The following is a 26,777-nucleotide window of genomic DNA, read 5'->3' as shown; positions in this document are numbered from 1 at the left end:
TATGCGTACAAGAACTGGGGGGCAAGAGGACCCACCAGAGACAGAGTGGGGAACAGAACAGGCACACCAACCGAAATACAATGCTGAGGGGAGCAGCGGGCGAGCCAGGAGAGGTCTGCTGCGCCATGTGGGTAGCTCCCTAGCCAGGGATCGAACTTGTGCAGCAGTGGCTGTGAATAGCTTCATAGGTTGCATCTTAACCCCTTGCACCACCAGGGAGGCCTGAAATTTTCCAATTTTTGTTTTATTTTATCTTTCTCCAATTATTATATGTTAGGATTTTCCTTTAAAAAATAACATTGTATGACTCAAAAAAGGAAACACACTTCTGCTTGCTGGGTTTCTGTTGGCTTGGAATAGCCTGGATTTGGACTAAATGACCTGGATTAGATTAGCTTTTGTGACTCCAGTTCTACATAACCCCTAACGATGTTTGTTGAACCCATAGTATGTACTGTTAATTAGAATTCATTTTTTCATTTGATGAAAAGAGGAATGCCTTAAAAGTCGTGACAATTAGTTTGATTTTTAAACTTCTGTAGCCCACCCGGTTTCTCTGTTATGACTTTTGTAAAGCACCATGGAGAGTTTAACTACTCAATCTAAAATCTTGGAATATTGGTCTTAAAAGTAAAAATGTACACAAATTAAAAATATAGCACAAATAGGTTAGGACTGTTGTGTTCTTGTAGAATCATTTTATCAAATTCAATAAATTATTTCTTTCTTAAATTTCATAAATGTTAGGGGTCTGTTCATTGTGTATAATAGTTGTGTGCAGATCAGGAAAATAGTAATGTACTGAAACTTACTAGGAGTTCACTAGGGGATAACACTGTTCTAAGTGCTTTCAAGATATTAATCGATTTTTTTTTTTTTTTTAGAAATTCACTTTGAATCCTCTCAACAACCCAGTATGCAGGGCAAGAGCCATATTGGCTGCCACTTAACTGATGAGATAACTAAGAGAAGCACTTGCCCAAGGCCACACAGCTAGAAAGAGGCTCTTAGTCATGCAACCTGCTCTTTGCCACTACTCTATAGTTTGTGATTTGAGTTATTTTGATGAGTGGCATTTGGGAATCTCTGTGCTCTTCTCAGTATATCCTACTTGGCCTATCACATTTAAATTTCAATCCGTCCTCTCCCTCAAATAAAATATATAAAAATATATACAGATATTTATATATACATGAATCACTAAATGTTTGAAACTGAGCAGAAAAGCTCATCTTAACAAGTATGAACTTCCAGACTATCTATAGAAGTTATAGAGTGAGATCCTTAGACTATAGGGTTCTTGGATAAATTTCAAGAAAGTAATTTCCATGAAAATAAAAATTATATATTTTTCACATTCACTAACCTCTCACTGATCATTAGCATTTACTTCCATTATAAATTATGAATTTCAGTCCATAATAGGCCAGCTGTACCTGAGTCTTTGTGTCAATAGAAATTAGAGATATTTTAAAATCTCAATAAATTGTTATAGGGATCTACATCACAAACTTTTTAATGCAAACTTGGATTATAAGATTTGAATTTAAATGGTCTCTTTTATGAGTTTATGTTTTATTTTATGCATTAGCAGTTATTTTCTTTAAAAGAATCTGAATTTCACCACAATGCCAAAGCAACCGATGTTACAACATGTAAGTGAGGAGTAATGTTACTTAATGCACTGATTGTCTATCTATTCACCTGTTGGTTCCATTGAATTAACTTGATTAGATATTTATTGACTGCATGCCATGTGTTAGATCCAATGCTAGGTATTGCAGACTTGGAGTTAAATGTTCTTATTCTCACACCAGTCTTCAACTGACATTCAATTCAAGTTCAGAAAACCTGCTAAAGTTTCCCAGAATGTTCCCACATCTTCACATCTAAGATGCCTTGTCTTTTGAAAAACATCCATTTAACCATCAATCTCTTACTAAGGGAGCCCCAGGCTACCCTCACTCTATTCTTCCTCTCCTCTATTAAATCTTTAATTTCTTCTCATTTTTCTGAAACCTCTGAGACATGTTACTTCCTAGAAATAGGAAGACCATTGCTACATTTTTAAGACTGGTGCTACGGTTCTTACATTATGGTACTTCTCCAACATCATCCTTTGTTGCCAGTGTATTTTTCTTGTCTGACTGTAGGTGAGATAGCAGATAGTAATGGCATTCTGACTTGCCAGTGGTAACTGAAGAGTCTTAAACTGGATCCATCCCTTTTATCAGGTTGAGGAAACAAATAAATACTGCCCTGAATACAATCTGTTTAGTGAAAGGAATATTCGGAAGAGTTGTTTTTATAAACAATATAAAAGAAAGCACATGTGATTTTCAATTCTGGTCATGACAGAGTAGCGAGTGTTAGGCCAATCCTCTTACTGAAATCAGGTGAAAGTGAACGACACAACCTATATAAAACAATTGTTGGAAATCATGCAAGCCGCAAACTAGGCAGAAGTTGAGGAGCCCAGATACTCAAGAAAAGGGCTCAGATGGTGGTGGGGGCAGTTGGGAAACAAAGATGAGTTCTACTAGGCTAGAAGTTGCTCAAGTATGTGGGACTTGAAGAACAAAGTCCCAGAGAAGAAGAAACTTATGAAAAAGAGTCCAAAAAATCTGTACATGATTTCCTCTCAAGTTTTAGTTTGAATTCTAAGCTGCACATATGCAGGATAAGACTTCAAGGAAGTCAATAGAAAACAGCATTTAAGAGGGTAGGAGCTAAGTAAACATTTCAAAAACAGGACACAAAATACTAACCATACAAGAAAAGGATTGATAAATTGGGTTGTATTCAAAGTATGACCTTATGTTTTGATTTACGAGCTCACGAAAATATTTTCTTGCTGAAGCTTTCATGATTTACCGCTCTTGTTTGAATGTATGGTTTCATTTTCATTGGTTTCTGTAGCAGTCAAAATGATTCCTTACAGGATATAGAAACATACAAGGTGGTATTTGTGTAGAGAGTATCTTTATCCATTGCTTAAACTCAGGGGGTCTTGAGCCAGTTCAGTTTAATTCCCCCCCTATCACTTCCTTAAGATTTAAATTCTGGGAATGGAGTTTTTCAGCACCACAGTTCAAATGTGTATATATGACTATACTGGGTGGGGGTAGTGGAAGGCTGATCCAAGCAGAAAATGCTAAACAAATGTGTCTTGGACCCAGATGGCATCTTGCCTTTTGCATGATCATTGGTTAGAAAGTGTAGGCTGAAAGCTGACAGAATGAGGTCCATAGTAGATATTGAATGGAGGAAAAAAATCATGGTAAAATACATCCTAACAAAATTGGTTCTTAACAAAGAAGGTATTAATGCTGAAAGTGATACATTAGGAGCATTAAGTGATCATCTAATGATAATGGAACTCTGGTGGTTATGGCCAGTCTGTAGCTACTTTTGGAAAAATATATTGGAAAAATATAAGGAAAAAAATATATTGTTAGCATTAAACTTTTTCAGTTCTCAAATATTTCTATGCCAGAATAAAATATGCTAGACTGTTTTAATCTTAATGTTGATTTGTCAGAAATACTTTTGTTATTTCATGATAAATGATTTCAAGTTCCCTAGAAAGAAAAGCAACACCAGCACTGTTTTTTTCATTTCTTAAATCGTAAATATAATTTAGCCTTCAGCTTTAGCATTGATACTGTTTTATAAAAATTATGAATTAAATTTTATTTTGTATTTGTTGGTTAATTAAACAGCTTCTGCTATATATGTTTATGTTACTTTTTTAAATAACGGCATCACATTTTGAAGTAATTTTAAATGAACTCAGTGATTTCAATCAGTTAAAAATGTTTTGGTGGACAAAAAACTATTGTCATCAAGTGGCATTTTGGACAGTGTACGAAGGAATTTATATCTTTTAAAGGTAGATTAATTTCATTAACTTGGTATATAAGTCTAATAAAATTATGATTTGCTGGGAAATGTTCTTGTATCAGTTTATTTCACAATTTTATATTAGAGAACTTATGACTTTTTTCTTGGTTTTTGTATCAGTGAGTATATGATCATGGAATCCATCATAATAGCTATCTGCATATTTAAATTGAAGGTATCTCCTTTAGAGTCCTTATTAATTCTTCAAACACCAAATTTCCTGTAGAAATGAACAACATATACCCCAACGTGAACATCTTTGGTTTTATAACTAACTCGATACTCCTAATCAGAGGAGAAAAGGGTCTGCTCTCACAACCTATTTATATAGTTTTTAAACTTTCTAAGAAAAATAAAGCTCACTATAATTAATGCCTAATGGTATAAACACCCCTGCTTTAGTGGTTGCCTAGTAACTGCATACTGCAGACTTGTGGGGTTGCTAAAGAGGCTGAATAAACTGAAATATTCAGATCCATTTTCAATTCAGGTGGATGAGGGGCAGCAGTGGGCCAGATTCCTTTGTTCAAATTGTTTTTCCATAATGATTCTGCACTAAAACATTCTTCTGTACTAAAACTTACTCTTGTAAATGACTTCTGCAGAGAAAAGTCTAAACCAACAAGTAATGGTTTAAATTTTTTTGAAGCATTCAATGGAACTGTACCAACACTGCTTCATTGTTCTATATTAGCCCCAGTTTCTGTTCTTAGCATGACTTCACTAGGGAATAATATTCTTACTGAGACTTTAACCCTTCAACACAATCTGATATTTGGACACCACTATAGCAATTGAACCACCCAATGTGGTTCCCAGCTAGAGGTGCTATTAAAAGGGGCTAGGAGTGATTATAATGATATATTTATCCTGTGCTTGGATTTGCTTCCTACCTACCAGTTTTGATTTCCTAATTATGTCTTGCTTTAGATTAGGTAAAATTAATGTGCATTCCCTTGGCATATATGAACTGCAGTTGGTGGAGGAGGCCTTCCAAAATCATAGGCTGTTGACAGGAGTGGCTAACTAGATTAGGATTAAATTGACTGAGTGAAATCCACAAAGAACCTAAGCATATGTAGATAATGACAAGTTGACTATGAGGGAATGTAGTTAGATCATATGAAAACTCATTTCTGGCAATGTCTTGTTTTCAAAAACATGTGCTAGATACAGGGCACTTAGATTTTGTGAAAATTCCTGATGTCAAGATTTGGGGCTTCCTTGGTTGGTCGCCATGGTGTAGACAGGGATCAGCATGGTCTGGAATATTCAAATTGTATAACTATAGCCTTATGGATATAGTCAGAAATGTTTTGCTACTCAGTAATTTTGTCATTTGGCAATACTCATACATGATAACATATGGTTTGCTATTTGGAGGTAACGTAAATGTTGTTATTTGACTAAAATAAAGAGTTTTCTTATTCCATGGAAGAAACTGTTTTAGGATATGTGTGTATCCCTTTATCTTTTCATTGGAAGGAAGCATCCTGCTGCATCATTATGTATAACTCTCTGGGTTTTTGGTTTAGTGGGTTGGAGGATGTGGCTGATGAGGCCAAGGCTATGGTTTCATCAGAAAACCACTTGGCTCCCCAACCACAGTCTGCGTTCCTGTCCACAGCAATCCATTTCTTAAAAGAGAATCTCAAAAAGTGTGTACGGCTAATCACAAACACCTTTGTCCCAGGGTTCAGAAAATAATCAGTCTCAAACTCTTTTGTCAGTGGATCATTCATGTCCTTATGTTCGAAGGAGAAGACTATAATGAGTAACTTTCTGTTTTGCAGTGTATTCATTCTCTCTCCTTCCATTAGTGGTTTTTATCGACATTACATTGGTTTATAACATTATGTAAGTTTCAGGTCTACATCATTATTAATCAACAGCTATGCATGTACTACCTTATGTTCACCACCGAAATTCTAATGCCGTCCTTGACCATACTATTGACCCCTTTTACTCCATTTAACCACCCCTTTTTTCCTTCCCTTCTGGTAACCACTAATTTGATCTTATAGTCTAAGGTTATTTTTGTTTTATTTTGTTGATTCATATGTTTTATTTCTTTGTGTACTACATATGATTGAGATAATGCCATGTTTGTCTTTTTCTGTCTGACTTAATGAACTAAGCATAATTATTGCAAATAGCAGGGTTTCATCTTTTTTCTTTTATAGCTAAATAGTATTCCTTTGTGTATATATACCACATCTTGTCTAATCCTCGGCCAGCGGGTACTTACGCTGTTTCTAACTCTCAACTGTTGTGCATAATGCTGTGGTAAATGTGGGGGTGCAGACATATCTTCAAATCAGCGGTTGTAATTTTTGGATAAATACCCAGAGATGGGATAACTGGATTCATTCCATTTTAGTGCTAAAAGAAATTTGCTGCTTAAAATTCATCATTCATTTTTGTTAAAGGAATTTCTTTTCTCCAGCTAATACTTCCATCTCTCCTTCCTTATTTCAGAAAATTTCAGTCCAGTCCTGGAATGGATGTCTTTTATTTTTACATTCATTCAGTTGTTTAATGAAGCTTCAAAAGATTTAATTCCTGGAGCCATCAAGTCACTACCCTTTCAGATCTATTTGGTTTGACTCTAATAGAGCCTGTCTTTGTGTAGAGAGTCTTTCAGAAAGAGTTAATTTGCAATCTCAACAGAGGCTAATTCTCAGGAGAGAATCTAAACCAGCAAGTGTCCTCCAGGTGGAGAAGCAGCGCAGGGCTAGGCTGCTGGTGAAGGATTTAACTACTTGTGTGCTGCTTCTGTGCAGCCTGGTGGGACAATCCATTAACTCTCAACAGTGGCTGTTTTAAGATAGAGACAAAATGCTCTTTATTCTCCTGTCTAGCTCCTTGATTTTGGCAGTTTGAAAATGTGCTGTCCTGTGATTTTGTTTAGCTGTTTTTCAAATATATTTTTAAAAAGGTGAGAGGGAAGAAACTTCAGGAATTGCTCCTTTTGAGATGATTCTGCTTTCAATGTATTTAGCCTAATAGAAACTATTTCTTCCCAATGATGAACTTTTTTAAATTGAGACTTAATTTTTTTAATTAGATGCAGTTACTTTTCTGGCTAGTCACTCAATGTAGCATGCAAGGCAGGATCTCTATGATTCCATGCAGTCAGGTGAAGGAGGAGTCCTGGAGCCCTCAGTGGCTTTTTCAGGATTTATTGAGTTTTACCAGGTACTTGGCAGGTAGGGGGGGGGGGGGGCAGGAGGCTGGCAGGCCTCCTAGCCCCCAGAGAATCTTCACTCTTTCTGGACTCTCTGGTGTGCTCCTCCTTCTTTCTCTCTCGCTTGTTCTTCTGGTCCTTCTCTTCCTTTTGCTCTGCTGGCGTCCCTGTGACTCTGCCCTTATAAGCCCAGTCTCTCAGCCCTGGTGTACCCACCTATGCATGCCCACACCCTACTCCAGGTGTCTGCCATCAAGCATGCACTTAATCTTATGGCAGGAGGGTGGAAAAGCCTGATACTTTACTTACCTTACACTCAGCATCAGTATTAAGCATAAGTATCAAGAATTTTCATTGCCTGTAATGTGTGAAAAACACATTTTGGAAAGAACAAGGAATGCTTTTGGTTGTAACCTTACATCTTTTATTGTTATAAGTTCAGCATCTATGTTTACTGTCAAATGCTTTTCTTTCATCTTATAAGAAATATAATTATTCTGATATTGAACAATTTCAAAGAGAATATTTGAGAAATGAAAGCAATGTAATAAGCAGGGATGGAAACCATAGATCTAAGACAGGGAGTAGCTATCAGAGTAAAGGTAAAGAAAATAAGTAAATGAGCACCTCCCTTTACAGGATTAACCTGGAGGTGATTGCTAGATCTGTGACCCTTAACCTCAGGGTTTCAGGTGAAAGTTTTTTCTTGAGATAAACCTCTTCTGAGAGGGAACTTTTTACAATTTATTGATCAATCTGTTTCAAAGTCTTTGCAGAAAAGATTTTCTCTGCCCTGGTTTATGTCATATTTACATCCCATTTGGAAGTGAAGCAATTACGTTGCCAAAACCTTTCATTAAGCATCCGCCATTTTTTAAAATGAGCTTTGATCTGTAACCCTGGGACTAAACATTCCAGTCATTCATCTTCCAGAATTTCAAGTCCAGGATTTGGTTGTGGTTTGATTTTTACTTCTTTGAGACACAGCTTGAATGCCTCCATTTGATTTTGTGCTTTCAACACATTTTAGGGATCTGGTGATTTGGAAAGGCCTGTACCATATGGTCTTGATAAGGTGATAGATTTTCACATTCTGGGAATTGGCAGGAAAGGGTAGAAACTGAATCAGATGTGGGAAGGGAAAAATGAAGAGTGGGTCTAACTCACTCATTTCAAGAACTATCTTCTGGGACTATAATTCCCATAAAATCAATTTTTAGAAGTTGTGTGTGTGTGTGTGTGGTGTGTTCCAGCCACAGGGGGATAATTCTTTTTTAAATTCTCTTAAAAGTAGAGCTTTTCCTTTTAAAAGCAATGGTACTTATACTACTTAACATTTCTTAGTTAGCCTTCAAAAATATCTCAGACTTGGAGCCAAAGGACAAAAAGTGTCCACTGCCCCTTTCTCGGAAAAGAGATTGTCTCGAAGGGTCTGGGCTGAGTGGCCAGCTGCAGCTTAATAAAGCGTAGCAGGACACATTTTGATGTGGGATCTGACGGTTTGGGGAGAAAGATGAGAGGCAACGATAGACTAAAATAAAGCCAGACATATACAGCAGAAGGGTGAAGTCCCAGCAGCAGTCTTGCAAAACAAACAAAATGAAGAGTGTCTTCTGTGCTTCCTAACGGTGGGATAGACGGGGCTGAAGCGGTGGGATGGATGGAGCTGAAGATGGGGCTTGATGTTACAGAGATCCAGGAGGTCCAGAAGACCAGCCTTTGCATCCGGTGGTCGGTGCACGCCGGGCTGCTGGGGCCGTGCGCGGCGAATCGCTCTTGGTCGCTTTTTTAACTTCACTCGGGGGCTTCGATGCTCCGCTCTGCGGCCGCAGCCCAACCCCGGCCTTGAGCCCATTTCTCGCACCCGGACGAGCGGGGCGATTGCTGGGCTCGGGGCGGGGGCGGGCCCGGCGGAGGCGGCGGGCGGCGCCCCGGCGCGCAGCGGGTTAAGGCGCGGGGGCGGCGGGAGGCGGAGGGAGCGCGGGGCGGCCCGGAGCGAGCGCCCGCGTCCCCGGCCCGCCGCGGGTTAAGCGCCGCCCGCGCCCAGAAGGCTGCGCCCCGAGCCGAGCTCGCATTCGGATCCGCTAGAGCAGGAAGATGGCGACAGACGGCGCGAGCTGCGAGCCCGACTTCTCCCGCGCCCCGGAGGACGCGGCGGGGGCCACGGCGGAGCCGGCGGTAACCGAGACCCCGGGGTGGGCGCGGGGAGCGTGGCGAGGCGGCCGGGGGTCCTGGCTGGAACCGGTTCCCGCCGCCCGGCCGCTCCGCAGTCCCGGGCTCCTCGAGGTGCTCCCTGCTCGGGGTGCCCCCGCCGGCGGAGGCCGGGTCCCGGGGTCGAGCCGGCCCCCCCAGAGTGGGAAGCCCGCCTGTGCTTTCCGAGACCCGCGAGAAGCGCCTCGGGTGCAGCCGGATCTCGAGGTTCCTCTCGCGTTCTGTGCGACCCCTGCACGCACTGACCCTTGCGGTGGGGTTTACCCGGGGCCAGCACTGGGGTGGTGTGTTTCTGGCAAACTTGACACCCCCCCCCCATTGTTCGCCTCTCGCAGCGCTCGTGGTTGCGGGCGCGCGTCTTGGGGGTACCTGGCACCTCTCAGGGGACCCAGGAAAGAAGCAGTGGGGAGGCGGGTCATCGCCGAGCAGGTGTGGGGATGCCCATTGTGTGCGCCCTGTGCCTCCGGGCCCTGGGGAGCGGCTCGGAGCCCAGCTGTGGGCGCTCTGCCGCCGAGTGCCGGCGTTTGGGGGTTCTTATCTGCCTGCTGCCCAGTCTCTTGGTGGTGGTGTGCTGTCCTCGTTCTTTGCAAGATGCAGGGGCGATGGGGTTGGGGGGCGGGGGGATTCAACACTTGCTATCAACACCTTGTTCTCCATCTCCGGGGTCTGGAAGCCCAATGAGCTTCCATCCATCGCTGGTCTCCACTTTCACCCCCTGAATATCCCGGGGCGCGAAGACTCACCTATGCTCTCCAGCCCCTACCTTGGGGGAGGTCTAGCCCCACATTTCCTGGGTGGAAACGTTTACAGGGTTTGGGTAGCAGCTTCGCTGGAGCTGCAAGGATCTGCAAAGAAAGGCAGCTCTAGGAGCGCCCCCCACCCCTGGCGCGATCCTGCTGCTCCCTCCGAATTTCTTGCTGGGATGGAGAAAGCAGAGCGAAGACGCCTCGGGTCCTCTCTTGACCTGAGCCGAGTTTGTGCAGAGGAGCCACGAACCGGGCCAGGTGTGATGGTCAGAGCTGCTTAACGTCCTCCCGGTGGAGGTAGAGCTTCTGGGGCCGGAGAGGAGAGATGTGGAGGAGGCTGCTTCAGTGTGAGGAGCTGAGCAGGAGAAGGAAAAGAGAGGGAGACAAGGGAAAACAGAGGCGCAGGGCTGCCGGTTTCCATGTGTGAAACTGGCAACTTTTGATTTGACACTTGTCAAGAAAACTGACAGTTCTGTGCATGCGAAATGCGAACAATATCAGGTGGAACCTGCCGATTTGTGGCGGCGGTGAAGCCCCGCTCCTTGGGGCTCCAGGAAGAAGCGAGCTGTTAAGACCACAGCCTCTCTGTGAAGTTGGAATGATAGGGTACCTTCATTTCCACGAAATGGAAATGGGGGTGAAGAAGCGGGGAGGGGAAGTGGGAAGGAGAAGATTGGGGGAAATAGAAGCTGGGAAGAGAGAGAAAATGAGTGTAGTTTTCTAGGAAGGTTGAATTTGTTGAATTCTACTTGGCATGGGCTTCTTTCTCCTACTCTCAGTATTTTCAATCACCTGACAAACAAATAACCGACATCTGATTAAGGTCTGGGGTGGATCTGTAGTTTTATTTACTTAGATCGTTAACAAGGTCAGTTTTCCCTTTTTGTTGACAATTTTCAGGCGTCTGGTTTTAACTGCAGATAGGTGGCTGTGGTCTTTTCACCCTGGTTGACGTGAGCAGTCATGGAAAATCTGTGAAAGTGAAACTCCTTTGTTATGGCCATAGAACCCTTTGGGGCTCCAAGGAGTTGCAGCAGGGATTTTTAATCTAATGGTGTACTTAAAAAAAAAAAAGTCTAAATAAATTTTTGGTCATAGCCTCTTACGCAGTAAACTGGGCATTTTATTTTACTTTTCACTTAATCTATAGGCTGATTTTTTAAAAGAAAAGTTAGGTTGTGGACTTAGATTTGTCCTGCTTATTTGTCTTTCCTTATTATAAATAAGTTTGCTTATTTAATAATTAAAAAAATTAAAGGCATTTTAATGCATTTTGGGCTCATGGCAACTGAGAACTTTTTATTTATTTTTTTTTTTGTATTTTAAGAGATTTACTTTATTCCAAATTAGTTTACATACTGTGCATTTTTATATATACATCTGGCAGTAGTGAGCTAATAAAGGCTCCAAAAGCAGTAGGCTATTTTTGAAAGTGAGTGTTTTCACTAAGTTTTGACTATTTAGATTGTTGCTTAGAAACAAGTTTAATTTATAGTTTTTCAGCTTAATATGATTTTCGTGGAGTGTTTTAAATTTAGTTTGTGATCTTTGTTCTTAGCTGTTTAAATCCTGAAAGCATCCCAAGTGTAAAGCTGGGTAACAGCTACATTATACAATAGCATCATATTAATAGTCTTGCTGTGAACCATGCTGGGTATCTGGGTTATTTTCAGCGTTTCAGCCAAATGTGATGACTTTTATAGGCTACATTGCTATTTTTAACTCTAAAAATAACTCCTAACGGATAAAAGAGTATGGAAAACAGAAATCTTCCTGCTTTTTATCCTCATCAAAGAACTTAAGAGTGAAGGAAAATGGAGATCTTTTTAGAGCTTTATTTGGGAAGCAGACCAACATTCTTGTTGTTCTGGTCTTTTCTGAATCAATTCATATATAAAAAGTCAATATAAAATTTGTTGTCATGGTGAAATTTGCAAGAAAAACTTGGACAATGGTTTTGTAAAAACAAATGGACAATGGTTATTTTAAATAAGTTAACAGCTAGTACCTTGAAATTTTGTCCCCAGGTGACAGTATTGAATGTAAATGGATTGTAAACATTCTTAGCTAATTTGGCAAAGCTTTAAAAAAAATGAACTTACAGTTACATGGCAGCTGTAGACTATGGAAAGTTTCACAGCATAATTTTAAAGTAGCAAATAATCTACCTTTAACACACATGACAGGGCACTTTCCAAGATGGAGGCATCATGAGTAACTTCTTTGCTGCCCCAAAGCAACACATTTCAATGGTAGAAACTGACATACACCGAGGAGTCTATGCAGTGACAGTGGTTTCATGTATTAGGAATCTGGAAGGAATTCCTAGTGGAAGAATCTGGAAATATGCCACAGCAGCATGGCAATGAAGCTGGACCTTGAGCTACGAGAAGGACTTGGATGGGAGATTGTAGGAAGCTGTGTGCAAGTGTTACTGCTTCCTGGGATTCCTTGAGGTGATCTGGGGGTTTTCAAAGATGAACGTAGAGGTTTCAGACACAGTCTCAACCATGTGCTTCTCAAGCTTAGAGCTTGAGAAAAGAGATTAAAATGGACCCCAATGATTAGAATATAACTGCTTTCAGTGTGTTGCTTTTTCTTAACAAGTACAAGGTTGTACATTTCTGTTTGTACCTGTTTTTCAGACTTTATTATTGTTATCTTTACTTTTATAATTCTCATGGGAGTGATTTTGTCTGAGAAACACTTGTCCTCTCTGAGATTGAATCCATGCCTCAGCTAGATTGTCAGTTGGTTCTATACTCTTGTATTTCAAATAACTTTATGAGGTGAGAAAATGTTTCCAACTTAGCACTTAGCCATTTACGAATGTCTGCTCATATGGACAGTCAGGTTTTGCTGGGAGACAATCCTTCAAAAAGAGCCGTGTGGGTTTTATTTGTAAAGAAAAGGCTTCTTAGCATAGTACTAGGCACATACGTATTTCACCAATATTTATTAAATGAGAACACTCATAGAAGCTGTATCATTATACTTTTTAGAAAACATTTTTGATTTCTTACATCGTTGGTGCCTTGTGGACAGCACTTACTTTCTCCCCAGGTGTAATCCTGTAGTTCTACCACCAAAGCATCTGTGATCCATCTCCCACATCCCTTGTGCTCTTCGCTTCCCTTCCCTGCTGCGTGCCTCAGGTCTATGGTCAGTTTGTAAGTTTTGGCTTTTTCCTAATGCTTGGTTCCGTTTCTCTATATTCCACATATAAGTGAAACCATTGGCATTTATCTTTTTTCCTTCTGACTTATTTCGCTTATCATAATCCCTTCTGGCTCCTTCCAGGTTGCCACAAATGGCAGGAGTTTATCTTTTTGATGTCTGAGTAGTATTCCATTCTCTGTGTGTCTGAGTGTCTATACACACACACATCTTGATTCAGTCATCTGTTTTGGTGCTTTTAGATTGTTTCCATGTCCTAATCTATTGTAAACAGTGCTGCAAAAAACATAGGAGTGCAGATTTCCTTTCAAATTAGAATTTTTGTGTCCTTTGGGTAGGTTCCTAGGAGTGAAATCGCTGGATCATATGGTATATCCATTTTTAATGTTTTGAGGAACGTCCACACCGGCTTTCCATAGTGTCTTGACCAATTTGTATCATGATACATAATGTTTCTTGGCTACTTGCGAAACTGAGTGTTACCATATTGTAGTGAAGCTAATGACCTATGATTAGTAAAAATAGATATGGTAGATGTTATAGATCTTTTCTTAATTCAGAAAGATTATCCTGAATTACTTTTTAATTTTAATTTATATGTTCATTTTCATCATTTTATTTCATTTTTGTGTTTATATTTCATTTACATAATGATATTATTTTTGTATTTTATACAATTCATTTTCACATTTGATTTTTCATTTTCACTTTATATACGTGTTATCTCTATATTCATTTTATGTATATTTGACCTCATTTTACATACTTCATTTCCAACCTGCTTTCTCAATGACATTTCAGATACTTTACAAGTGCAAATTTAAAATCAAATGTTTAATTTATAACACTATTAGTTTTCCCTTTAGATTTTCTCTCTTCAAAACAGTGATTGGGACTGAGGATGTATTAGTGGGATGGTAAATGCAACTCTTCATCCTGGATTCTTCCAATGACAGTCAAGGCCATATCACCCACTAGGATGGGGAGGGGATAGTTGAGAGTAGTCAAGAGAGAAATGCAAGGAAGTTTAGAAACTGGAAAGGGGAACAAAAGAAAAGATTGGTCAAGAAGGAGGGTGAGCAATGCTTCGGAATAGTGTGCAAATGCCCAGAAATGTGGGACAGAAATTCAACTTTGAAGGTGCTTAGGAAGGATGGAGCAGCTTTTGTTCCTTTAGTCCTCACATACTTTGCCACCTAAACACCTCTGAGTACTGTTTTAAAAGGAGACAATATTTTAATGTATTTGATTGTGTTTTTTCTCCATAGGAGCTCCTTGGAAGACTTACATAACATGCAAATAGGAAATTTATCTTTGGCTAGGTTAAGAAATGGAGAACAGCTACAAGAGAGATAATGATGATGGTTTTGATAGTAAAAGATTTTTAAACTTTTAACCCATTACGAGTAACTTGTACAGAAATAATGATCTTATTAATGTGCACAATAGGATGCTATTCATGGAGAAATTCTAATTTTAGAAAAAAAATACTCTCAGAAAAACTTGTTAGGGAACCATGGAATAGCTTGAGGCTCAATTTAAAAAGGTCATTCTACAATAGTAAGTGCAGTGCAGCCAAGTTAATTGGGCTATGTGAAATGGATACTTGTTTGTAAATGATTTGGTTTTGACATTTTTGTTTCCTTGAAAAGGCAACACAATTCCAAAGGTTTGAGTTCTTTCATAGAAGGGCTTTATGACTATGAGAATACCATGTAGCCATCTATGTCTCAGCCTCTTCATTTGGAAATCAGCGAGCTGACATTTGCCACCTACAGATAATTGAGATGATGTTCTTTAATGCATTATAAGCTTCTTGAAAGACAATTATTGGAGCTGGATGCCAGCTTGCATATGGAGAAGATCCATCTCCCATGTAGGACAGATAAAACATTGAAAAGCTGAGATAGGATGGAAATAGGCATGTGTTTTATCTGAAATGTGTTTTGTGTTTGTTTTGTTTTTTTTTCCAAACAGGAAATGGAGACTAAAAGGAGGATAAAGGGAGATTGTAGTACAGGGTTATTAGGGGCTGTTACCCCTGTCTGAGCTTCTTTTCTGCTTTTCATTCTGTTTTTCTCATACTTAAAATTTGTTACGTCCATTACCACGTTTTCTTGCTGACATTCTGTTTACTGCTTGAGAACATGTTTTATCTCTCTCTAATGCACTGAGTTGCTTGTCTTGCAAGAAAGACCCCAGGTAGTATGTTTGATATGAGGTGCATGGCCACAGAGAACTGACCTCAGGTTTGCAGTATGTTGCTTTAAAGGTTCAAGTTGCCCTAGTTTAGATCACTTGAAATGATTTTAGTCTGTTCTAACATTGTATTTTGGGAAGACTGATAGATCATTTTCAGGTCATTTGCATGTTTTGTGTTTTTTATACTGAATGAATTAGGCATTTTGTTCCAAAAGGTGGAGGAGGCCTTGCATATTAAGTAAAATGATGCTAAAAGGCAATACTTTTGCTGTCCTGACATGTCTATTAGGGGTGAGAAAATAGAGAGTTAATATAGATAAGCTTAATATAATGAGGAAATACACAAGACAGGGCATGATTGATTGCCTAATTAAGTAATGGAACAGACTTGAAGACTGAGTTGAGAGCAGCAGAGTTTTCTGGATCCTGGGAAGTCTTGGAAACGTAGGGTTTGAGCTATGTTCTAAGAGCAATTGAAGTCAAATAAGTTAAAGGAGAAAGAAGAATGGTCAAAAGAAGCACAAACTCTGCCTTTCCATGTAGAGAGAAATGAGGAATGATCTCAAAGCAATATATAATTTCAGAGATCTGAGATGTTTGAGAACTGAAAACATACTTCATGAAAATCTTTATAATTGGCTAAATTCAGGTTTTCCTAATATGTTCTATGTACCTAGAAAGTTGGATTTATCATGCTAACTTCAAATTTTGATTTTCTCCTTGAAATTTCAAGCTGATTTTCATTGCTTTTCCCCTTCTTTGAAGCCTTCTTGTTCACTCCCAAAGCATATCTCTTGGTTACATAGAAAGTTCAAAATGCATTATTAATTATTAGCATGCACTATTAAACTAGAAGGAAAACACATTTCTGTAACTTCTGAGCAAATAGGCAAAATCAATTTTCCTCAAATATTTCTCAGTGGCTTCAGGGAATGACCTAAATTTTCTCAGTCCAGTAATCCAGTTACTCTGGTGGTATGTGAAATGAGGACATTTGGGGACTGGGAGATATTTCAAAAATCAGTTTGTACAAAATTCTCCTTGTTCTGAGATCAAAAGGGGTAAGCCAACATCCCTGAATTCCATCTGCTTTCTTAGTGCCCCACCTCCCTCCCATGTGGTAAATTCATGGATCAAATACAGGCATAGCCCACTACATCTGCAACTGCCTGCTATGCTCTTGGTATCTGGCCACTGCATTTGTATTAGTTACTAGGTTTTCTTTGGAGCTATGACCTGCCATTATGACTCTTCCTCCTAAAGACGTTTTAGCAACCCAAATGTGCTGTCTCTATTAATTCTTTAAGGATACGGGTAAGGGCCTTCTGACTCTTTTTACCTGATGTTACATTGAATTCCCCACATCAACTTAAGATTATAGATAATTTATCATTTTGTTTCAGGGCTGGGAGGCTTGGTAGTGGAGGGAACTTGGTTCGCCTGTATTCATTCTGCAATTTAAGATGACTTAATTCAGCCAGGTTCTATCTTGTTTTCTCCCACCCTGTCTCTCTGAGGCTGTATGAGAACATCCAGAAGACTGCCCTCCCCGTACCTGCTCCAGCTAATTCAGAACTGTTGAAAACTGCTGTGTCAAACAGTAAGAGTTTGGGGTTGTGTCTCCTCTTTTCTTATAAATGTTTATGTCCCCAAGAAGGTGCTGTATTTGAGGACCAGACTCTGGATTAGTTTAAGATGCCTGTGCCAGATTTTCGTAACTAGGTGTTTAGAATTGCTTTTCCTGGAATACTTTTCCTGGCAAGTATCAAGCATGAAAAGCAGAGGAGTGGCTATTGGAGTTGAAATCTAGCAGTTTTTTTTTCTTTCTTCTATTCCCTCCCCATCGCTGAAAGATGAAATCTGAATTTTCCTTTGTTAATTAGGAAAAACAGGTGCAGTAATAATAAGGCTTAATCTATGAACATTTCTGCTATGATTGATTTTGTGGGTGGGGCTTTATTTGCATGGATGCACTGAGGGAAATCCTAATATTTTCTGTATGCAGTGACTTTGGGATCTATACTCTCTTCTGTCTTTTGAAAATGAGATTATTAATTTAGTCTTTTAAAATATAAGACTTATCACAAATATAAAGGACAGGAGGTAACTTGGAGGTAAGGATTTGAATATGGCTTAGGTGGTGGTGATGGTTTTTCTCCAGATTCATACAGCATTTTGTGTGTCAGTTATATCTCAATAAAGTGGTTTTGAAAATACAGATTTAGAACAATATTGCTCCTCAACTAGCAAACTTTAATAATTGCCTTTTCTATATCTAAGTACTTTTGTACCATATGTAGGTCAGGTCAGATGAATGTCACCTTTATTGGAATTTTTGCTTTTGGGCATCTTCGTTTTTCTAAAAATACCAAAATGCTTTGAATTTATTTGTAAAATACCTGGAGCTTTTAGATCGCTACCGTGTTTTCAAATACTTTCTTTGATCCTGTTTTGCCAGAATAGGGCATGAAAACATCAAACATCAGAGAATGAAATTTGAAAATATAATATTTTTGTTGCTGAAGGCCAGGAAGTAGTGTTTTTATTGAGGAAACAGTAATGGGTGGTGTAGGGGAGAGTTGGCAAACAGACACTATATATTTAAAATAATACACCCCTGCACTCATTATGATTTTTTTAACATTCTGTGTAATATAATTTATGGTTTAGCAAGAACTCTTGTAGCAGTGTTTTTTATTTTAATGAATTTCCTCTTTTTATTGATGGTGCTCTATTAAAAGGCATAAGTGTTGGTTGCAAGTCACATCACATGTTGTGATGTTGATGATGATGGAACCAGGACAAGCTTTCCTGACTCTAACATGAATCAGAATCTTGGCAGTGTCTTACATAATGTATTAATTTTTAAAAGAGAGTGCTTTGCTTATGAAGCTTCAGGGAAACTAGGACAATAAAATATACAATTAATTAAAATCTTTAGAACAACCAGCAGCAGCATTAATAAAACATTACCCTCTAAAGCACATAAGAATTGCAGCTTACTCTCCTACCTCAGTGGGAAAAACCAGGATAAAAGAGTCTGTCTTTCATCATCGCCAATAAATGGAATTTATTGGACTTGGGTTGGTAGATTTTCAAAGAAATAGGCTCATAGCCAATATCCCTCTCCTCCCGCCATAAAACATCTGGGTGCTCTCAGCTTTAATAATAACAATCATCCGGCTTTAATTAGCACTTACTTCACTTACATATTCTTGTTTAATCCTTACATGAACATTGTGATAGATGTTAGAATTTCTGTTGTGTAGATGACAGAACAGAGGTGATTTTCCTAGTGTAGTTCTTGACTGGTACCGGCAGCAGGAGCTTGTTGGAAAGGCAAATTTGCCACCCCTTACCCCAGATCTACATCAGAAACCTCAGGGTGGAGACCAGCAGTCTGTCTTTACAAGGTCTGCAGGTGATTCTTGTGCATGTTTGTATTTGAGAGTAAAGGGGTTGTAAGATTTATGTGACACCACTGTGTAGTAGAGGCAGGATCTGAGCCCTAGCACAGCTGACCCTTAGCTGGAAATGAGGGGCTTCAATACTGCAAAATCCAAAATATGACTGTTTTGTATTGATAGTTCACCCTTGTTATTGATTGGTTGAATTTATGAGTGTCGACTGAGGATTGAAAATAATTCAGGTGTAAGGTGGGCCTGTGGAATTCAAACTGTGTTGTATAAGGGTCAATTATATATTGGGTTTTATTATTCACAGGGAACATCTCTAAGTTAACCTTCTAAACAAGGGCCTCTTAAGATTAGTAAAGGCGTTTCTTTTGGCTTCCTGGACCCAATTACCAATATGAGGAAGGGAGTTCCCCACACATACAACAAGCGATTCTCTGGACAACAGCTCTGGAATTCCCACAATTCAGTTCAGTTCCTGCACTCATCTGTCAGATACATGATGTGCAAATATCTTCTCCCATTCAGTAGGATGTCTTTGCATTTTGATGCAGGTTTCTTTCCCAGCACAGAAGCTTTTTAGTTTGATGTAGACTCATTTGTTTATTTTTGCTTTTTGTTTCTTTTGACATTGGAGTTGAGTATCCCAAACACATTTCTAAGGCTGATATCTAGAAGCATATGTGTACGGTAAATGAGGATTGGTCAGGTCTTGCGCCGCTGGCCTCTGTGACTATCTCTTGAGGCCGTGAGTGCAGGAGGCGCTTGAGAGCGTGGGCTGGGGGCCGCGTGCCTGATTGTGGGCACCTGGACTGTAGTGCAGGCATGCAGAGGTGGGCACACCTGGGTCTAGAGTCTGGGCACACCTGGGTCTAGAGGCTGAGGCTATAAGGGCACCGTCGTGACTTGACTAGAACAGATGATTGGTGTGAAGTGATTATAAGTTCTTAAAGAACAGCTGAGCTGAATGGCTACGAGGGGAAGGGTGACTACAGAGTGGCAGGAACACAGGCAAGGAGAAACGCATACACATTTGCCGGGGGCTGGGAAGCCTTCCAGCCTCCTAGCCCCCTGGCCTCCCTGCCTTGCCAGACCACGGGCTTGCCCCACATTTAGTGTAGAAAGAGCATTAAAGCCCAGAAAAGACAATGAGCACTTCAGGACTCTCCTTTATCCATCTGCTAGCTTCGACAGAGAACCTGCCCTGTGCTTGCTGGTACTACAACATGTCCTAAGTTTTCCTCTATATATTTTATGGTTTCAGGTCTGCATCCAAGTTTTTAATCTATTTTGTTTAATTTTTGTGTGCAGTGTTAGTATCATTCTTTTGCATATAACCGTTCGTTTTTTTCCCAGCACCATTTATTTATTGACGAAACTTTGCATGCTCCATTGTGAGCTCGTGGTTACTTTGTCATAAATTAGTTGTGCATATGTGTGTGGTTTTATTTCTGGGTTCTCCATTCTGTTCCATGATCTGTGTGTCTTTGTTTTGGTTCCAATCACAAGCTGCTTCAATTCTACTGCTTTGTAGGACAGTGGAGCGTGAAGTTGGGGAGTATGATTACCTCCACTTTTTTTCTCTCAAGTGTTTTTATTATTTGGGGGTCTTTGTATTCCCCCCAATTTTTTGTGATTTGTTTTTTGTACTATTTCTGTGAAGAATGCCATTGGAATTTTATTTCATTTTTTTAATTTATGCCACTGGAATTTTTATAGTTATTGCATTGAATCTGTTCATTGCCTAAGGTAATGCAGCCATTTTAATGATGTTAATTGTTCTAATCCAGGAACACAGAGTACCTTTGCATCTCATTGTGCCGTCTACTTCTTTCAACAATGTATTATAGTTTTGAGTGTTGAGGTCTTTCACTTCTTTGGTTAACTTTTTCCAAGGTGTTTAATTAAAAAAGAATATTAATAGGAAGATCTTTTTATTTTTTTAAGGTTTATTTATGCACACCTCTGGCCTGGTGTAGGCCAGAGGTGGGGGTGATTGGATTCACCAGAGACAGAGTGGGGAGCAGAACAGGCAGATCTGCTGAAATACACTGCTGAGGGGAGCAGCAGGCAAGACAGGAGAGGTCTGCTGCAGCATGTGGGTTAGCTGCCTGGCCAGGGACACAGTTCATGCCACAGTGGCTGGCAATAGCTTGATCATGCTGAGACTTTAACCCCTGTGCCACCAGGGAGGCGCCAGAAGATCTTTTTAAATTATTTATTTGGAGAACCAGCTCACTATGGTCTCTTCCCCCTTTATACTATTACCTCCATCTAGAAGGTGCCTTTGAAACAGAAATGATCAGCTCTAACTATGCCTGTTTGAAAACCATTCATGGGCTTTTCTTTGTTTACTTCTGTGTCATCACAAGGATAGTACATGACCAATTACATAGGCGCTAAACCACTTCTCAGGTAGATATAATGACACTTCCATCTCTAGAATGTTGTCTCCATATTGGTGAAGTGTGCTGACAAGTCATAGAACATGATTTTATTCTTGCTATTTCCTAGTTGTGTGATCTGGGCACATTATCCTACAATTGAGAGATACAAACTCTGAGCTGTGGTTTCTCAGCTGAGATACAGAGATCATACTGTCTTACAGATTAGATTCGGTTTCTTGAGAATACTTTGGAAGCCATTGGGTGCAATGTACATAGGCAGTTATGCTCTGGAATGTCCTGAAGAATGACTTTGGAGAGTGGGTGTTCTTAGATGTTTGAGGATGAATGTGTATTCTGCTCCCTCTGATGATGACTGACTCCATCAATTGAGTCTCTCCACAGAAGAGTGTGGCAGCGTGGTTGTGAGGGAGGACAGCCAAGGGCTGTGTACTTATCCAGGCCCAGTTGTGAACCATATAACTGACTATTCAGCTTCATCAGTAGGATAGACATCAGATGACCTTTTTGTAAAAGTTCTTTCGAGTAAAGAGGGTATGAGAGACCAAAAATTGTGAGTCAGTGTATGTCAACTGGATGCAGTCACCAGGAAAGTAACACAGAGAAGACAGGGGAGGATGATGGGTGAGGATTAAGACCCCCCACCCCGGGACCCTGGTGCCAATGCCACTGGTGTAGCTGGGTCCGTGGAAGGCTCACATATTCCTGTCTCAGCTTCAACCAAGCCTACCCTGTATATAAAGATACCAAGAAGCTGTAGGGGCATGTTTATAAAACCATTTGATAACTATATAGTAGGGTTCCAGACTGGCCTATGGCCAGATGACTAAATGTGAACGGATATCAGGTATCTTAAAAGTTCATGTGTCTGTGCCATGAGCGGAGGGGTGGGGTATGTGTGAGGTAGGTAGAGAAGGTAAAAATTAAAGAATGTGTTCCAAAGGAGAAGCTGCTGGTTAGTGCCCTGTGAATCTGGAATTACCTATTCATCTAAATTTTGTAGAGAATTTGGGGATCTGGCTTTTTTTTGTAATATATTCAGATTTTTAATGCTGGATGAATTTAAAAAAAAAAAAAACAACACTTTGTGGCCCAAGTAACACGCATCTGTGAGCCAGATTTGGCTGTAGACTGCCAGCTGGTGGCCTTTGCTGCAGAGTGTTCTATAAACATGACCTGTTATTATTGGATGTCCTGGAATTCATAACAACCTCCCTGGAGCCTTTCTGTTTGGGGCCCTTCTAGGAAGACATTGCTGCTTTCCTGACATTCCAACACTTTCCTCACACCTTCTCTCCAACATACACCCAGCCTGTTTTGATACAAAGTCCAGGGACTTTATAATTTGTGTTGTGTAGTTTAAAGAGATTCTGTACATCCAGATGTGCAGGCAACTATGGAAAAGATTTGGGAGATTGGCATTCATGGTTTTTACCCTCCTCCTAGAAGATCAGGGCATGGATTGATTGCTGCTGAATTTGTGGAACCCCTGGGATAAAGATAATATATTGCATGCTTTTAGGGCATGTATAGTGTTTCTAGGAATAGGTTTTTTTTTTTTTTTTCATTGCTTTTTATAATTTTGTGTTACAGAAAAAAGAGTTTGACGTGGACACCCTCAGTAAATCAGAGCTTCGGATGCTCCTCAGTGTGATGGAAGGGGAGCTGGAAGCCAGAGACCTAGTCATTGAGGCCCTTCGGGTAAGAACCTTCTAGTCCCAATGTGGGGTCATTTTCCTTTTTCAAAGGGGTAATGTCAAAGCTGTGTTTTCTTTTTTTTTAAGTCACAGAAGTGTTAATATGCCTTTCACCTCAGATACCAACCCATGACCTTTATAAATCCGAACAAACTCTAAAGTTGAATGGTCATTGAAATAATGGGAACTGAGACTAAACTGTTTAATGTGGGGAGCTTGAAAATTGAGCTGTAATCGTTTTGAAATCCTTTTATGTTTATTTTGTTAAGGGCAATTTTTCAGAAAATTGGTAATTTGGTATCCTACACATATTTGAGAGCAGTGATGAAAAAGAGGCTCATTTATAAAAGATATTGCTGATAATAGAGATTTTTCCTTTCTATAGAAATTTTAAATGGTTTCTTCTTTTTCAGAAACCCATGAGTCAAAAACTTAATGTTGCAAAAATATATATGTTCTCAAATCGTTTTATTATTTTTCATCTGATTTTGAAATTTTTATAATTTAAGAATTACCTTCCAGTATATTATTTAAATGTCTCAAAGTCTTGTTGTCTTCTTTAAAATATATAATGTTGCTAAACCTTCTTAATGCAAAATTTTCAAATTGTTCCCAATCTTGTACTTGTTGTGGTATGTGAGTCAAACTTAGGTTTTTTTCCTCTTTTATATTTAATACTGTGTATTTAATGAAGTGTTTGCTGATTTTTGGTCAAAAGGAATCTACTTATTATATAGGAAATATGTAATATTATTTGATATAGTAGGGAATATTTCCTCAAGCTTTGTCATAAGGATTTTATTTTACTATATGAAAATCTGTGGGGTATCTAAAAGTTGTGTCCCCAATTGGACATGTGGGTCGATGGTCAGCCATAGTAGGGAAGGTGACCAGGCTGAAAATCCAGGTGTGTAGGAAGGGTAAAGTTCCAGAAATAATGACTTCAGTACCTTTTACCACCTGGAGGTTGATAAAGTGGAGACAGTGATTATTCCATCAATTTGATGGGAGAAAATGATAGCCTCAGAAGAAATTGGAGTGTGGTTCTGCCATCTGCAAACCATTGTTGAGTTGAAGGTGGTGTGTCTTGATTGACAAGCTTCGATAAGCAGGCATGTGCCCAAAGTGCTTGTGAGAGTGTTCTTCCTGTTCCTCATTTAGACCATTTGTATTGCTTGTCAATGTATATTTCCTTGAAAGAAGTTGGTGAGAGAAATGCTAAGGCAGTGTATCCCCAACAATTGTGACCCTCACCCCCAAGGAAGGTGCAAGTGCATAGTCTCTTGAGACCCAATAGATATGTGGGCTGTAGTTCTACCTTAGGTATTTTTCTGTTCATCTGTAAAGGCATCACAATGACAATTTCTACTGCTCACACACATTTGAGCTTTTAACAACCTGGTTTTGTAAAAGATACTGCTTATAGCAATCATGTATTTTTCTTTTTAACTTAATTGCAATATCTTTAAACATAAGAGGAGAGGTAAAGATTTGCAAATAATCAGGACTTGTTAAACTGAATGCTTTTCATAAAATCAAGGAGTGTTGGAATTCCAAGGAGCTTAATGCGACATTCTGAAAGTCAGCCGCCTGCATCCTGGTCAGATGTAGCATTTCATTTTCTTGGAATATTTTGCATTACCCTTCACTATCTTAACAGTGTAATTCATGGATCAGTGCATGTTTTACTAGATGATGTTAAAAATAACCAAGACCTTGCCTTAGTTGTGATATAAAGAGGAAAATAACTGATAATAAAATACTATGCATTTTCAATGTGTAAATGCTCAGACGTTACTATAGCGGGAGACATGCTAAAGTAGGTGGCTATTTGCACCTACTTATAGTCTCACCATGGATGTCATTATAGAAGAATTCTGATTATAGCTTTGACTCAGATACAGGAAGAGATTTGCTGCAACTCAGGTGATTTTTCCGAAATGGTGAAATGATTGTCAGTGAAGTTCCAAACAAATGTACACAATGTAATGGAGGTGAATCCCTGAAAAATTCAGTGTGTGTTAAAACTGAACTAAAACATGTTTATATGTTAAAAGGAATTACCCTCTCAGCTCAGTCCTATTGAAGGTTCTTAGGAAAGGAATCAATGGAGGGACATTTGAAATTTGGAGACTTGGGGCAGTTCCTCCATGTGTAACAAAGTCTTAGTTCTAACCCCAAGTACCAGTCATTGTGAAAACTGAAAATGCTCTCCCTCTTTCCAAACTACACTGCCTAGGGGACTGCCCCTCTGGAGAACCACTGGCTGAGAGCAGAGTCCTTTGTTTATACATTAAAATAAGCAAACAAAAAAGGAAGCCCAGATTGTGACTTGTCTCAGGCCCTTGGCATGCACAAACTTGGTCTCTTTGGAGGTTCTCAGAGCTTTTTGTCATTTTTGAAATTTGAGAGTTGTGACCGATTGATTTTTAGATGATTGTGTTTTAAGAGTAAGTTTTCATGCCACATACCTGTCATAGTTGTCATAGACTCACAGTGGTGATTTACTGATTGACTAACTCTTGGGGACATTCACTGGACTAGTGAAACTAGTCAAATATTTCCCTGATTCCAGATGGATCATTTAGTTGAATTTTCCTTTAATAGGAGATACAATTTAGTGACTGGTTTATGCCCCATGAAATTTGGCAGTGGGGGGATTGAAACATTTTATTTCAAAATCTGCCCAACATAGTAATCAGTATGTTGCTATTCAGTTGGAACAGAAACACATTTTTCTTTTTAAGGAACAGAAGTATATTTTCTTAAAAGTAAAAAGTAATATTTTTCTGAATATAGTAATTATGCTAAACATAATATACAAATTATGATTTTTTTCCAGATGTAAAGATATCTACTTTATATCCTAAACTTCATTAAAATTTAGAAATGATTCTATTCTGTGATAATCAAATTCTTTAGAATTTTAGAAACTTTAAAAAGATATTTCAGGGCTTACTTGGTGGCCTAAAGGTTAAGTCTCACCGCTATCATCACTGTGACCTGAGTTCGAACCCCAGCCAAGGAGCTAACCCACTTATGGCGCAGCAGACCTCTCCTGTCTCACCCACTGCTCCCATTAACTGTGTATTTCAGTAAATCTGCCTGTTTTCCTCCCTACTCTATCTCCGGTGAATCCTCTCACTCCCCACACCTCTGGCCCATAACCCAGTTCTTTTATGCAAAAAGAAAAATCCAACATTAAAAAAAAAATTATAAAGAAAAGATATTTCAGACCATGTTATTTTACTTTTTTATATCATGTTATCCTGACACTTGATTTTCGTCATGAAAAATTACATAGGTCATTGAATTAAAGGTATTAGATATTTTAGAATAATCTAAAAATATGATTTTGGGAAAAGGATGTTAGGAAATTATATTATAAATCATGGTGCTTTCACTATTTTTATGTTTTAAGGTAAAAATATTTTCCAACATAAATGGTGCATGGCTTTATGATAGATGTAATGTTTAAGACACTAATTTTTTGGGGGGGAAATTATGTTTTAAGGATAGTGATATTGATGGAAAATCTGAATTGGCTAAAGCTGCCTAACTAAAATATATTTAATTGGATTGCATAAGAAATATTTTTTCTCAGTGATTTTCATTTGTTCATTTGTAGAAAGTAGGTCACAAATGTGGCATGCATGGACTTGGTGTATTTGGAGATTTTTAAAGCTTTTTATCATACTAAAAATTTAAAAGTTGGGCCTCCCCGGTGGCACAGCGGTTGAGTGCTGGGTTGCGAAGCTGCCCGCAACCTCTGCAGCGCCGGCTCGATCCCCAGCCTCCAGCAAGGGTCCCACATGGCACACAGACCTCTCCTGCCA

At 39.3% G+C, this 26,777-nt stretch overlaps 1 protein-coding gene across 2 annotated transcripts in view; it reads left to right on the top strand.

Moving 5' to 3' along the window:
* The first annotated feature begins 9,103 nt into the window (after positions 1 to 9,103).
* Positions 9,104 to 26,777, top strand: part of CTTNBP2 (cortactin binding protein 2) — a 131,250-nt gene continuing 113,576 nt past the window's right edge. The window contains exons 1-2 of one of the 2 annotated variants that reach the window (XM_037512145.1): positions 9,104 to 9,268; positions 22,838 to 22,945. In XM_037512145.1, the coding sequence (XP_037368042.1) occupies positions 9,188 to 9,268; positions 22,838 to 22,945 (189 nt within the window). In that variant the 5' untranslated portion in view covers positions 9,104 to 9,187. The remainder of the gene's footprint in view (positions 9,269 to 22,837; positions 22,946 to 26,777) is intronic. The other variant, XM_054692592.1, reaches the window with a different exon arrangement.

This window comes from Talpa occidentalis, unplaced genomic scaffold, assembly GCF_014898055.3.
Source record: "Talpa occidentalis isolate TD23 unplaced genomic scaffold, MPIMG_talOcc4v2.1, whole genome shotgun sequence".
In the NCBI taxonomy this organism is placed as follows: domain Eukaryota; kingdom Metazoa; phylum Chordata; class Mammalia; order Eulipotyphla; family Talpidae; genus Talpa; species Talpa occidentalis.
The sequence above is the reverse complement of the archived record's forward strand: the minus strand, read 5'-3'. Positions and strand labels throughout refer to the sequence as shown.